General features: G+C 61.2%; 1 protein-coding gene across 1 annotated transcript in view; it reads left to right on the top strand.

The window, feature by feature from the left end:
* Window positions 1-693: 693 nt before the first annotated feature.
* The window catches only part of TPCN2 (two pore segment channel 2), a gene marked incomplete at its 5' end in the record, with an annotated part of 22,925 nt that continues 9,624 nt past the window's right edge, over window positions 694-13,994 (top strand). The window contains 14 exon segments of the mRNA XM_023761810.1: window positions 694-792; window positions 1,481-1,557; window positions 1,924-2,101; window positions 4,016-4,132; window positions 7,543-7,649; window positions 7,991-8,063; window positions 9,071-9,173; window positions 10,113-10,178; window positions 10,611-10,675; window positions 11,088-11,118; window positions 11,121-11,184; window positions 11,683-11,764; window positions 11,986-12,072; window positions 13,853-13,984. Of these exon segments, the coding sequence (XP_023617578.1) occupies window positions 694-792; window positions 1,481-1,557; window positions 1,924-2,101; window positions 4,016-4,132; window positions 7,543-7,649; window positions 7,991-8,063; window positions 9,071-9,173; window positions 10,113-10,178; window positions 10,611-10,675; window positions 11,088-11,118; window positions 11,121-11,184; window positions 11,683-11,764; window positions 11,986-12,072; window positions 13,853-13,984 (1,281 nt within the window).

The raw sequence follows: 13,994 nt of genomic DNA on the forward strand, positions 1-13,994 counted from the left end.
GGATGCGCTTTGTCCAGAGGCTGTGGCCTCAGCGAGAGCCTCTGAGAATGTGAACAGGATCTCCCTGCCAGGCTACCTGGCTGGCTCTGGAGACCCGGGGGCAGTGGGGACTGAGAACAGCTCATTGAGTCTCTGCCTAGCCGCTGCCTGGGGCCGCAAAGCTGGGTGGGATGGGCCTTCCTGCGGTTTGGTTCCTGGAGGGAGGGCGGAAGGCCAGGTGAGCTAAGGTGGCCACACCCAGAATTTTACACAGCAACCACCAAAGCCAGGCGATCGTGTTGGATGAGTGCTGGATGGTTCCGGGGTGCCCCATACTCTTGGCCTGTAATGGCCTGCCCGGGCCTGAGCCCCTTCAGCTGCACCCTGGTCCTGGGGCTGGAGCGAGCCTGAGCCCCGGCTGCTTGTCTCTTATCTCAGAAGCTGTATCCTTCGATCTCTCCAGGCCAGATTCCATTTCTTCCCCAGGGATTCGGTCACGGGGCAGGAACCGGAGTACTTGGCACACAGCGAAAGGCCATTGTCCCAGTTCAGGCCCCGCCACACACCGGGCAGGGCGCCGAGTGGGGTCCTCTTCTGGGCGGGTGTGGACACGCAGCAGGTGAAAGGCATCTTGGTCCGGAGCCTGGAGAGAGAACGGAGGCAGGTTCCTTCCTTGACGTCCATCACGCTGCAGCGCTGGGCATCATGTGATCCCTCTTCACCCAGTGTGCTCCTTCTCTGCCCCCAGGTGCCGAGGCCAGGCGGGATCTGTGCTTTGAACAGGCTGTGATCTTTATCGAAGACGCGATCCAGGTGGGCAGCGCCCGCTCCCGGTGGCGGGGCCTGGGCTTGTCTGGGGCTGTGGGGCTGTGGGCATGTCCTGATGGCCCTTTACTCCTCGCTGTGCTGGGGTCAAGGCTGAGGTTGGTAGACTGTGTGGTCCACGTAACCCTAAAAGTGGGTGCTGGGATTTCTTACTCAGAGTCCCCAGTCATTCGCTGTATTGATTTGCCGCCTACTGCAGACCTGTTGTCTGCCGCCTCATCCGTTCCTGTGAAAGATGCCCGAAGATGGCAAGACCATCCCCTGCCTGCAAATGACACTCAGGGGGACAGGGGAATAGAATATGGAAGTGAGCCGTGCCCAATCGTGGAATTAGGCTGCAGGCTTCCTGGGGGTGACAGCTGAAGTGGGGCAGGGTGTGGGCCTCGCACAGGGGAGAGAGCTCCCAGGCACATGGGCGCAGCTGTGCATTCAGAAAGTGAGTGTCCCTTCGATGGACCTGCCTTCCCAGGGGTCTGCCCCTTGGGATGCGCTCTGCCTGCTTGGCACAGTGTGGCTTTGCTGGGTCACAGTGGGGCACCTTGTCCGCCTGCTGAGTCGAAGCTCACCCTACAACCTGTCCCCCCACCCTGGGCCCGCGTGTGGCTGGCTGTGTTGTATGGCACTGAGACCGAGGGGACCCTCACTGACGCTCCCCTCTATGACCGTTCACTTCCAGTATCGCTCCATTAACCACCGCATGGACACCAGGTCGATGTGGCTCTACCGATGGTATTACTCGGACACTTGCCAGTGGTGAGAATGCGCACGTGTGGGGTTTGGGGTTCTCGAAGCCTGGCTGGGCAGGGGCGGCTGTCTCAGGTCCAGGCGGGCGGGCCCCTGCCCCCAGGTGGAGAAGATGCTCTCTGTCTGCCCTCCTTACTGGAAAGGAGTGGACGGTAGACAGGAGGGCGAACATTCCGGGCAGCCATGCTAGTTGTTTCAACTCCCTTTGAGTTACCTGAGCACACGGGTAGCTACAGGGCAGGAGCTGTGGTTCTGCCTGGGGACCACGGCGTCCGCCCTGCTGCGCTCTGGGTGTTCTGCCTGCCCATCTGGTTTTTCGCCCAGAGTGTGGCTGGTTCTCACGTTCTAATCTTTTTTTTTTGGTTCCCTTTCCAGGATTTTGGGCTTCATCATTTTCTTGATCCTGTTTTTGGCTTTTATTGAGACCCCTTCCTCGTTCACCAGCACCTCGGACGTCCGCTACCGCTCGAAGCCCTGGAACCCGCCCTGCGGCCTGACGGAGAGCATCGAGGTCCTCTGCCTGCTGGGCTTCGCGACCGACCTCTCTGTGAAGGTGAGCCGGTGGCAGCCCGGGACCCTGCACCCTCCCAACCTGCTTGCTGCTTTTCTGGTTTATTTATTTTTAGTTCTCACCCAATGATGATTTTGTTTTTTTAAAGATGAGAGAGAGAGAGAGAGAGAGAGAGAGAGAGAGAGAGAGAGGCATTGATGTGTCCATCCATTGGTTGCCTCCTGTGCCCACCCCCAACCAGGGATCGAACTCGCAGCCTTTTGGTGTACAGGACCCCTCAGCCACCGGGCCAGGGCTCTCATTGATTTTTAACGCCCCCAGAGCTATCCGCCAAATCTGCAGCCTGTGCACTTTGACCCGCTGGACAGAGGCCTCCGTTTCTTGGAAAACTCTGGCCTTGAAGCAGAGGCTGGGTGGCTCTCAGCGTGAAAACAGTCCAGGTGGGGCCGTCAAGGGCTGCAGCCATGCGGGACCCGTGGGCGTGGTCTGGCCCGAGGATAGATCCCAGCCCACCCTCCCTCCCGGGGAGTGGAGAAGCACAGGGGAGGAGGTGGGGGGAAGGGGGGGGTGGAAAGGGGTCGGTTATGCAGCAGCTTCCGCCTCGCGCCGACTCTGGATTCTGTCTGTGACCTGAGTCCATGCAGAGCTGGGGCTGGCCCTGCCTTGCTCACTTGAGCTTCTGATTGGGTCAGAGCCTTGGAGCCTTAAAGCGAGGAGGGGCTGGGTCCTCAAAGGAGGATTCCAGCGCTTCCGAGGGTTCCAGCGCTCTGCCTGGCCCACAGTGTGGGCTGCTCCTGTCTGTGGGCTCCGGGTCACACGGGCAGTCCTGCTGAGGGCAGGGTGGGTCAGCCTGGGATGCTGACCAAGAGAGGCGTGGGTGCGTCTGTGACTGAGGGCCTCAGCAGTTTCTTATTTCTTCTTTTTAGCTCATTTTGTGGTTAGGAGGTCTTGGGGGTTTTTAAACTGGAACTGAAACTGGTGAGAAGTACTCATTAGCATTTCTTGAATGGTCTGGATGTTGGGGAAATCTCAAAAGGTGACCGAGTTCACCTGAAGGCGCTAGTGATGGTGGGAAATAGCAGTTAGGTGCTGTTTCCTAGTCTTTCCTACAGTGAGTCCTGTGCCTTTGCATTTTGTCGCACAAACTAAACAGATGGTTGGACGTGACACTGGACAACCAATGGGTCTGGGCTGCCCGTCACTACTCATGCCAATTCAGCAGAGACAGGGTTGAATCATATATGAGCGTTTATTCCAGTAATGCCGGCAGCGTGGGAGAGCAGCGGGTCATCCACGAAAATCTGCTCTGCACCCTCCCCCGCTGTTTATATTGGTAGGATAAGGGTTACATGGGAAGTAGGCAAAGGGGATAAGGATGGGTATGCAAAATGGGTATTACAGGCCTGGGGAAGTGGGCAGAGCAGGCTGGGGTGGGACCCCATTGTTTGGGCATCTGGGTTGTTAATCTTTCCATGATAATAGGCAGTTGTTGAATGAGAATGGATCTCATTCCAAGGTTTACTGCCAGGTCCAAGGTTGACCCTCAGGTCCCAGAGGCCGTACAACTCCAAGCCAGGTTAGCATGTCCATTCTTTAATTAGAACAAGACAATCAAGGTTAACAGAGCATGATTAACATTTCATATAGCTCTATTCTCAATATTCCATTTTAGCCCCTAACAGATGGGCAGAGCTGGCAGGGACCGAATTACCGATGAGGAAACCGGCGCCTGAGCTGTTAGGTGCCAAGCTCAAGGTCCTCAGCGCCTGAGGTCTCTGGGGGCTGGGAGGGAGCTCTGTTTCTTGCTCCCCACGTCACGTAGAGACCACGCTGCTTGCTGAGGTGCTCTGCCCCGGCCACCCAGCCTTGCCGTGTGCACCGACAGCCTCGACTGGCTGCAGGGCCATCTGCACGGATGCCCACCGCCCACCCACTCACCCACTGTCTCTCTTGCAGAGCTACCTGGTTGGGTGGCCCCAGTTCCGGAAGAGCCTGTGGCTGCTGGCCTACCTGGTGGTGCTGGTCGTGTCTTTCGTGGACTGGATGGTGTCGCTGAGTCTCGTCTGCCAGGAGGTAGGTGGTGAGGTGGCTCTGGGGCGGGAGTGGGGAGCTCTGGGCAGGGTGCACAGTGTAGCTGCCCAGGTGAACAGCTGGTGTCCTGAGGTCCTGCAGTCATTCCACCCACCCACCCAGCTCCCAGCTCCCAGCTCCCGCTCCGCCTGCCCTGCATAGCCCTCCCTGCATAGCCGTGTGTCACTCATTGCCTAGGGAGCCCGTTCCCACCTTGGGATGACCTTGAGGCCTGGAGAAGGCGGGAAGACCTGAGAGCATGTTCCAGGGTCCCGATTCCTGCTCCACTCCTTTAAGCTGATTCCTTGACTGGATGGGTCCCCCATTAAGCACCACCCCAGGGCCTCACCCTAGCCACACGCCCAGAGCTCTGTGACCCCGACAGGGGAAATCCCATGGGAGCAGGCGGCTCTGCCCGTTTGACTGCAGCCTCTTCGCTTCCCCTCAGAACACCCAGGAGCACTTGTGGTTCGGTGGGACAGAGCTGGGAAGAGTTGGTTTGGGGACGTCGTGTCCATCAGGGCTGGTGAGGGACACAATACTGGAGGCCCACCAGGGGCTTTAGTGGAGGGAATTTGACACGGGGACTTAAGCAGGGGTTGAGTAACTGCAAGAGCAAAAAGGGGGCCCAGTGGAACTCAGAGAGAACTGCGGGGAAGCACCCCCTCCCCCACCCCGGGCTCCCAGAGCTGGGACCTGCCCTCTGACCTCTGGGGAGGGCACCCTCTGGTGTCGCTCAGAGGCTCGATGAGGTTGGTTCTGGGAGGCGCCTCCACTGGCTCCATTTCTGAGTGCCATCATTGCGTCCGTGTTACCGGCCACTCAAACCTTCTGTCACTTCAGCCTAAATTGTGACCCTCACCACCCCCAATCCTTGGATGACGCTGGGAGGAAGATTGGCTAATACACACAGCCCTGTCTGTGTTGCTGCTGGTCGCCGGTTCTAACAGAAATCTGTAACTTCCTCCTGCTCCCACCCACGTACTCCCAGCTGGTCTGGGTTCGTTATCTGGTGGGGGGGCCACATTCGTTCCTGAGGGGCCTCAGTGCTCGGTGGTCCTGCCTCTGGTTACTGGACAGTAGCCCCCCAATCTGTCCTTGGAAATGGACCACTCACCCCACTGGCCAAGAGTCATGGTGTGTCCTTGGGGGGAGCACCCCCTTTAGAAGCAGCATTCGCAGCCGGCAGGCCCGGAGCTGGGGCAGGGAGCGGAGGTGTTCCATCCCTTTCGCCCTGTGTTCCTGGGCCTTCCTAGGGCCCGGGGTCCACCCACAGGCTGCCTGCTGTGGGCGAGGCCGGCGAGGGCTGTGAGCTCTGCCCTGGTCTGAAGCGGGGTTGGCCCTGAGGTGTGGGTGGTCCTGGGAGAGGCCTCAGGCAGGGCAGGCGGAGCCCCAACCCGCACACCTGTCTGCCCAGAGTGCGCAGAGCAGCGCCCTGCAGGGGTGAGGGCTGGGCAGTCGCCACCCTCCAGGGGCTACATGGGGGCCGGCCTGGGCTCTGCTCTGGCAGGATGGGCCCTCGGTAGTGGCCTCTGTCCCTGGAGATCGGAGTGGGGTGTTGAGGGGCTCGGGGACATCCACGGACTGTCATCCTGGGGGATGCCCTGGGGTGCGTTCCCTCCTGCCCACACGTGTCCTCCGCAGGCGTCCTCGTCCCCGGTTGTCCAGCCTGTTCCCTCCAGGCCCTGACCACCCACCAGGAAGCGTAACCTTTCTCAGTCCAGTGACCTGCCCCCGGCAGAGCTTTTCCTCGGCGCCATCTCTTAGACCAGCGGTTCTCAACCTGTGGGTCGCGACCCCTTTGGGGGTCGAATGACCCTTTCACAGGGGTCGCCTAAGACCATCGGAAAACACATACATAATTACATATTGTTTTTGTGATTAATCACTGTGCTTTAATTATGTTCAATTTGTAACAATGAAATTGGGGGTCACCACAACATGAGGAACTGTATTAAAGGGTCGCAGCATTAGGAAAGTTGAGAACCACTGTCTTAGGGACTGACTTCTGCCTGGGGCTGGCCCAACACCCAGACCCGTCTGCACACGAGGCCCGAGGTTTGTCTCCGTGGCCAGCTGGCTGGTCAGCAGGAACTCCGCAGGCATCGGGGGCCCTCGGGGAGGCCTTGGGGCCCCTGACCTGCTTGAGCCCCATCTCACTTCCATGTCTACCTGACTGCCTGTTCCTCCCCCAACTTGAGGCCGAGCGGGGCGGGTTACATGTGGGCTGCAGGTCACCGAGGGGCCATGGTCACGGCTCAGCGTGGCTGTTGCTCACAGGAGACTAGCGTCTGTAGAGCAGTTGGTGGCTCCTCCCCAAAGCCTTGGGACCTGGGCTGCAGTGCCCGGGTGGCCTTGCCAGGGCTTCCCAGGCGCTGGGCTGGCTCCTCCTGCAGGCGAGCCTCATGGCGGTGCCTCCCACCCCCTGTGAGCTCCGCATGTCCCTGCCCTGACGTGGCCTCAGCTTGGGAAGCGCTGGGGACTGGGTTACTGTGTCTGGAAGCCGCACTCTGGTCCGTGTCTGACCACAGCCAAGGGTCCGAGACCGGGGTGCCGGCGGCACCTGGAGGGAGGCCCGGGACTCTGGCTGGGCCTGGGACGGAGCTCCTGTGCAGGGGGCTGTGGGCAGGGTGTGGGGGTGTGGGTGCCCGTGTACTGTCGGTCCTTGGCCTTTGAGGTGCTGTGCGGGGCACAGGGGCCCTTCCGAGAGGAGTGCTGGGCAGGGAGGTGCAGGGCATCCTTGCCAGGTGGAGGGCCTACTGTGCGCCAGTGCTGCGGGGAGAGACTGGCGGTCCCAGGAAACACCGGATGGGTACTGGGATCTCAGTGCCAGGGAAAGTGGCCCAGGGCAGCACTTGAGGAGGTGGCTCTTCCACCGAGACGGGAGGGACGGTGACAGGGACAGCCAGCTGGCTGAGCAGACGGGGGCTGAGTGCTGTGCCAGCGGGATGGTGAGGGGCGGCGGGGCCGGGCTGGAGGGCCCAGGCAGCCCTGGACGCTTGGGCCGGAAGGTGACATGGCCAGCCTTACGTTTCTAAGACAAGTCACTCCATACAGTGATGGTGAACCTATGACACGCGTGTCAGAGGTGACACGCGAACTCATTTTTTTTGGTTGATTTTTCTTTGTTAAATGGTGTTTAAATATATAAAATAAATATAAAAAATATAAGTCTTTGTTTTACTATGGTTGCAAATATCAAAAAATTTCTATATGTGACACGGCACCAGAGTTAAGTTAGGGTTTTTCAAAATGCTGACTTCAGGGCTGTGACCAGGAGCCGGGAGGGAAGCAGCTGGGGCGTGTGGCCCGGGAGGGTCTCTGTGGTTGAACTTGGGAGTCCAGAGGGAGATGTGGGGTGTGGGTGGCACTTGAAAGCCCGGCCTGGCGTTCAGTGTCCTGGTCTCTTCCAGCCCCTGCGGCTGCGCCGGCTGCTGCGGCCCTTCTTCCTGCTGCAGAACTCCTCCATGATGAAGAAGATGCTCAAGTGCATCCGGTGGTCGCTGCCGGAAATGGCCAGGTGGGCTGCGCCAGGCGTGCAGGCAGGACGGGCTGTCCTGCTCCCTGCCCTGTGGTTGGCGTCTGGGGCTCCCCTCATGGCCCACGTGGGTGACCCTCACCCTCCAGCCCCTGGGGTCCTGGGACTCCTGGGACATGCCCCTGGGTTGTGGGTTGTCCCTGCCAAAGAAAGAGGCTCGGTTAGGGCAGGACCCCGCTGGGTGCATGGCAGGCTGTGGGGCAGAGAGGGCACCTGCCCTAAGGCTGGCTGCGGGAGCTCCCTGGGTGGCTGGGTTCCTGGACCCCCATCCCGTTGGGCATGCGGGCACCTGCCCGGTGCTGAGCCCGCGCCCGTCCTTCCAGCGTGGTGCTGCTGCTGGCGCTGCACCTGTGCGTCTTCACCATGCTCGGGATGCTGCTCTTCACCGGCAACAAGGTACCGGCCTCAGCCGCTCTGCTCGGTTTGATGGCGGGGTGGGCCCTCTGTGAGTCCGCCTCGTGGGAACCCCGTTGGGTGGTTCTCGGGCCAGCAGAGAAGAGGACTGCTGCCCACCTCACGGGAAGCGCAGTGGTGCCACCTGCAGTCCGCTGTCTTGCTTCAGATGACCCCGGTTTAGAGCTGGCCCACTGCTCCCCTGCCCGGGCCTCCTGGGCTCCGGGTCGCTCTGCCTCTGCCTGGCTGCCTCCTCTTCCCTCCCCTCCCCAGGCTCTGACTGGGCTTTCTCTGCACCCTCCTAGACAGGCCCCTCAGATTGGCACTTGGGGCCGGCGGGATGGCCCCTCTCACAGCACCTGTCCGTCTGTCCAGCAGGCACCTCTCACCATGTCCCTCTTCTCCAGCCCTGGCCTTTGCCTGGTCCCCTCCGCTCCTGCCCTTGCTGCTTCCGGCCCCCAGCAGCTTGTTGCTGTGTGGCGGTGCCTGCCCCGTCACCCCCCACACCCGCACATCTGTGGTCCCGTGTGTGTCCTCACTTCCTGGCCAGGTCACTGTCCTCCTCAGGCCAGAGCTGCCCTGCATTTCTGTCTGCGGAATGTGGCCAGTGCTTGGCCAGGGCTGGTCTTCATTAGCTTGTGGCAGTGTTCGGGGCTTGGTGCTGAGCTGCCCACAAGGGAGACTGAGGACTGTCTCACCCCTCACCCCCCCGTGTGTGTGTGTGTGTGTGTGTGTGTGTGTGTGTGTCTGGGCGGGACCAGCTGGCAGACTCTCAGGCCCCAGGGGCCGTGCAGTGGCCGCCCTTGCTTCTCTCCTGCAGAGCCCGCGGCAGTTGGGCCCAGAGGGTTGCTGATTTCAGGGAGGGGCCTGGGCTGAGGAGAGTGGATGGTTGGCCGTGGGTAGGAGGGTCCCCCTGGCTGGGTCCAGGCCTGGAGCTCTGCTGGGCCACGGCCTGAGCTGGCGGGGAGCGGGCCCGCGTGGCTCCTGAGGGCTGCCCCCTCTGCTCTCAGCAGGGCGATGGGCAGGACAGGGAGAGGCTGATCTACTTCCGCGACCTGGCGGAGTCCCTGACCTCGCTCCTGGTGCTGCTGACCACGGCCAACAACCCTGACGGTGCGTGAGCAGCGGGCTGGGCGGGCGTGGGCTGGCCAGCGGGCAAGCGGGGGAGGCCTGGTTCCTGCGGAGCCGAGAGCCGGGGTGTCCGAGGCCTCCAGCTCAGCAGGCGGAGGGAAGCAGGGTGACCTGGATCCCCCCCTCCCGCCTGCCTTCCTTTCTTGTTTTCCTTTCCCCCTTTTTCCTTTTTTCTACTTTTTCCTTCCCTTTTCATTTTACTTTCTCGTCCCTCCTTTTATAACTGTTCCCTGTCTCCTCTTTCCCCTTCTCTCCTGACTCCTCTGAGAAGCTAAAAGCTGTCCTTTATGTGGTGAGGAACGGCAGTGTCTGTCAGGGGGCCCCCCGCTGGCCTCTGGGGCCCCACCATTTCCCCAGCTGTGGGGTGCGGCTCAGCAGTTGTGTGTGTGAGGCCCCGGGTTGTCCCTGGCCATGGTGTCCCCTTTGGGTTGCTGATGGGGCCTGTGTCTGCTCGGGCCAGGGGTGGCCAGGACGGTGGCTGTCGTCCTCTAAGGCCCGGCTGTGACCGGCCACCTGGGCTGGTCTCTTCGTCTTGGACTCGGGATGGTCACCACCACAGAGACCTTCCCAGGAGCGCAGCCTTGGCTTCCACCGCAGAGCAGTGCCGCGGGACTCAGCCCCGTGCCCACAGGTCCTGAGAGCCCTAGCCCGTCCCCGAGGGAGAGCTGGGCTTTCAGCCTGTGGGGTGGTCCCAGGAGGCAGACGTCAGCTCAGCAGAAGGGGTGGGCATCCTTGACGGTAGTGAGCTCCCCATGACCAGGGGTGTGCGAGTGGAGGCGGGAGGGTCAGAGTTTGGACCAGGAGGCTCCAGCTCTCCCTGGGCAGAGCCCGCTCCAGAGAAGGCCAAGGGTCTGGGCATGGCAGGAGCGGGACCAGTGCTGAGCTGTGAGCCTGTTTCAGTTTCTCTGATTTCTTCCTCAGTCATGGTTCCTGCGTATTCCAAGAACCGGGCCTTTGCCCTCTTCTTCATAGTTTTCACCCTGATCGGTGAGTCTGGGTGGGTCTGCAGGGGTCACTGGGGTAAAATTCTGTCCCCGCTGATGCTCAGGGGTAGGTGTGCTGCCCAACCCTGTGACTTCACCTCAGTGTGGCCCCGACCCTATGACTTCACCTCAGGGGGGTCCCCGACCCTGTGACTTCACCTTGGGGGGTTGGGGGGGCATGCCCTGTCTGCAGTCGGTGACCACTGAGACCGCTGTCCTCAGTGCCCACGCTGGGCAGGCCGGGTGGCACCTGCACTGTGTAGATGAGGACAGTGAGTGACGTGCCCAGGCCACTTCCTGCTCTGCGATCGTCCGGGCCCTTTTTGATGGCACCCCTGGGGTTGCTGTGCCCGTGCGACCCTCTGCACCTCTGGGCACTGCCCCCAGGCCCCCTCAGCTGCTGCTCCTCACTGACCGAGGCGTTTTCTTCCTGAAGGAAGCTTGTTTTTGATGAACCTGCTGACGGCCATCATCTACAATCAGTTCCGGGGCTACCTGCTGGTGAGTGAGGCTGCGAGGTAGCCGGCCCGGCCCGAGCCAAGCAGCCTGTGGGGGCCTGGCCAGGTCCCCATGGGGGTAGGGTCCACAGTGGTCTCTGCACTGCCCTCTGGCTCCCTCTTGTGGATGAGCTGGAGCTGTGCCGCATCCTGCTTCTCTGAGGGAAGCGACAAGATTACAGCTGCCAGGGCAATGGACTCTGGACCCTCCTGTGAGCGAGCCAGGACCCCCACTGCACGGGGAGGGAACACATGCCCTAGGGACTGGCTCAGCCAGTGCCCTCGGCTCCTTCCTGCGAAACCATCCTCAGGGTCTGTGACTGTCCCGACCGGGGAGGCCCTCAGAGCCCTGCGGGCTGAGGGCTGTGCTGTCCTGCTGGCCCGGCCAGACCAATCAGAGGCCCCCTTCTTTGCAGAAATCTGTCCAGGCCTCTCTATTCTGGAAGCGGCTGGGACCCGGGATGCCTACAAGATCCTCTCCTGGATGGCGGACAGAGAAGCCCACCCTCAGGAGTGAGTGCGGGGCTCCCTGGTGCGGGAGAGGAGGGGGGCCGTGGTGTGCATTGGGGCTGGAGCTAAGTACCACCCCGCCACCCCGCGAGCTCCTGCGAACTTGACAGCTCCCGTGTCACGCGCCCGCTCGCCTCTCACCTGCCCGCCCCGTGCTCCCGGTGACCCAGCGACTCTGCATGCTCACCCATCACACCCTTCCCTCCCCACACACTGAGCCCCAAGCTGTGTGTTGAGAAACAGGGCCCCAAGCTGGGTGTTGGGAACAGAGGGACCAGCCTCCCCACTGCACCTGGTTGGAGGCTGCCCGTCAGCGCCCTGCCTCTCGCCCCCTCGGGGAGGACCTGACACTGTCTTGGGATGTTAGAGGATGGCTGGATGCCTGCGGTTGCTCCTGTGGAGGCCTTGCCATCGCCCAGGGCTGCGCGGTTCAGGCCAGAGGTCGGGCGCCCGGGGGACTGAGATAGTGAGCTCACTGGGTGTGGGTGTTTTTTCCCACAGAGTTGGGGTGAAGGCCCAGGATCTCCTGCAGGTGCTTCAGAAAGTCCAGGTGGACAGCACCCACAAGCAGGCCATCATGGAGGTACCAGCCCCCGCCCTCCCTGGCCTCCCGCCCTCCCCGGCCTCCCCGGCCTCCCCGGCCTCCCTGGCCATGCTCCTCCTGGTGGTCCTGTGGGCCAGCAGCCCCTGATCAGGACGGGTGTTATCTCAGAGCAGCGGGGGCCAGACCATCTGGGACGGTGGGGGGGGCTCACCCTCTTGCTCTGGCCTTGGCCTGCTGACCTGTGCCTCCCTGCTTTGCAGAAGGTGCGCTCCCATGGTGATGGCCTGCTGTCAGCTGATGAGTTTCAGAAGCTGTTCAACGAGCTTGACAAAAGTCTGATGAAGGAGGTAACTGGGCCAGGGCTCCCAGGTCAGGGGGGAGTTTGCAGAGGCGGAGGGCTTGACTGCCTGGGTAACGTGGTGACTGGTGCCGGGACTGGCCTGCCCAGGGATTCTGGCCCCTAGGACGGTAAAGGGACGGAGATGGTTGGCTGTTGGAAGCTGGGAGGTGTGGTTGCCCTCATGAAAGCCACCGAGGAATCTTCCAAATGGCTTTCTCTGTCTCCATGACAAACATCCTCTTCCCCATGTCCTTCTGCGGGGGCTCCGAGCTGTAAAGCCGTGGTCTTTGTCCTGACCTCATGGGTGAAACCCCCACATGGGCCGCGGTGTCCTGCTCAGCACCATGTGCAGACGCCCCGCCTGCGTTTTACGTAGAGGGTTTCCTGGAGATGCTGAGGCTCACAGGAGAAGGGGGGTATTGCTGGTCCAGTCGCTTGGGCTTCGAGAATGGGGTGTGGGCAGCAGGCAGTGGGGGAGTCCGACATCAGCTGGCCGGACTCTGCACAGCTCTGTGCCGCTGCTCAGTCAGCTCAGCGGCTGTGGCAAGTGCCAGGCTGGCGGCTCAACCAGCAGGCTTTACTGTCCCCGTCCTGGAGACTAGAGTCCAAGACCCAGGCGTACAGGGTCTGGATGGGGTTGCTGGTCCAACCACTTGGCCTTCGAGAATGGGGTGTGGGCAGCAGGCAGCAGGGGAGTCCAAGACCCGGGTGTCCAGGGCTGGTTCCTCCCAAGGCCTCCCTCCTGGGTGTGTAGATGGTGTCTTCTCCCTGAGTCCCCATGTGGTCCCACTGTGTGTGTCTGTGTCCTGACCTCCTCTTATAAGGACCCAGTCCTGTGGGATTAGGGCCGCCTACTAACCTTCTATGTTAATACTCTTTCGAGCAGCGGCCGCCCACCTTTCGCACCTCACAGATCACCAGTGGTCCGCGGGCCACCGATTGGCGACCGCTGCTTTAGAGAGCCTTTTTCTACACACGTCACGTTCTGAGTGCTAGGGGTTAGGACTCCCAGTGGGCATTTCAGTGGGACACGATTCAGCCGGTGAAAGTTGTCAGCTTTGCAGCATGCGTGGTCTCCCTTGGGGCTTCTGTCAGGGCAGGTTCCTTATGGACAAGTTTCCTAAAGTCTTTCTAGGTCATTGATGGCTGCCTCCTGTATGTTCCTCATGGGGAACAGAGCCCACAACTCGGGCATGTGCCCCGACCAGGAATGGACCATGACCTCCTGGTTCATAGGTTGACGCTCAACCACTGAGCCACACCATCAGGCTGTTTTATTTGATTGCCCGTGAACGCAGTAGCCCCGTGCAGTCCGTGGCCGCTGTGGGCCGGGGCGGGTGCGGGCACTCTCGCGCTCCTCACCTCTGCGTCCCCGTCCACTCAGAGGCACATTGGGGCGGTTCCTGTCGCACCTCTTCCCAGTGTTTCATGTCCGTGTTTACTGCCAAAGTGCCCTCCATCGCTTCCCACCCCTGTCTTGCTCTGCACCATGTTTTCGTAGTTCTCAGCAGGGAATTTATCTGTGTTTTTCACATAACGCTTTTCACATCGTGGCAAACACGTAAGATGGCTGTGTGCTGTCTTGTTGTGGTTCCTTTCGGTGCCAGGCACGCTCAGGGCACTGCTGCCTCTGTTGTTACAAAGACTGTGATGGCGTCTCCGTGTGAGGGACCGCGCCGGGGTTTGTGGTGATTCCCATGGGCTGGTAGATGGGCAGGGATCAGGGGAGGGACGTCGGGTCCCAGGATGAGGGGCAGGGCCCTGATTCTGAGCATGTGTCCCCCCAGCACCCGCCACGGCCCGAGTACCAGTCCCCGTTCCTGCGGGTCGCGCAGTTCCTGTTCGGCCACTGCTACTTTGACTACCTGGGGAACGTCATCGTCCTTGCGAACCTCGTGTCCATTTGTGTGAGCACAGGCGTGCCCTCGA

Source organism: Myotis lucifugus, unplaced genomic scaffold, assembly GCF_000147115.1.
Source record: "Myotis lucifugus unplaced genomic scaffold, Myoluc2.0 scaffold_218, whole genome shotgun sequence".
In the NCBI taxonomy this organism is placed as follows: Eukaryota; Metazoa; Chordata; class Mammalia; order Chiroptera; family Vespertilionidae; genus Myotis; species Myotis lucifugus.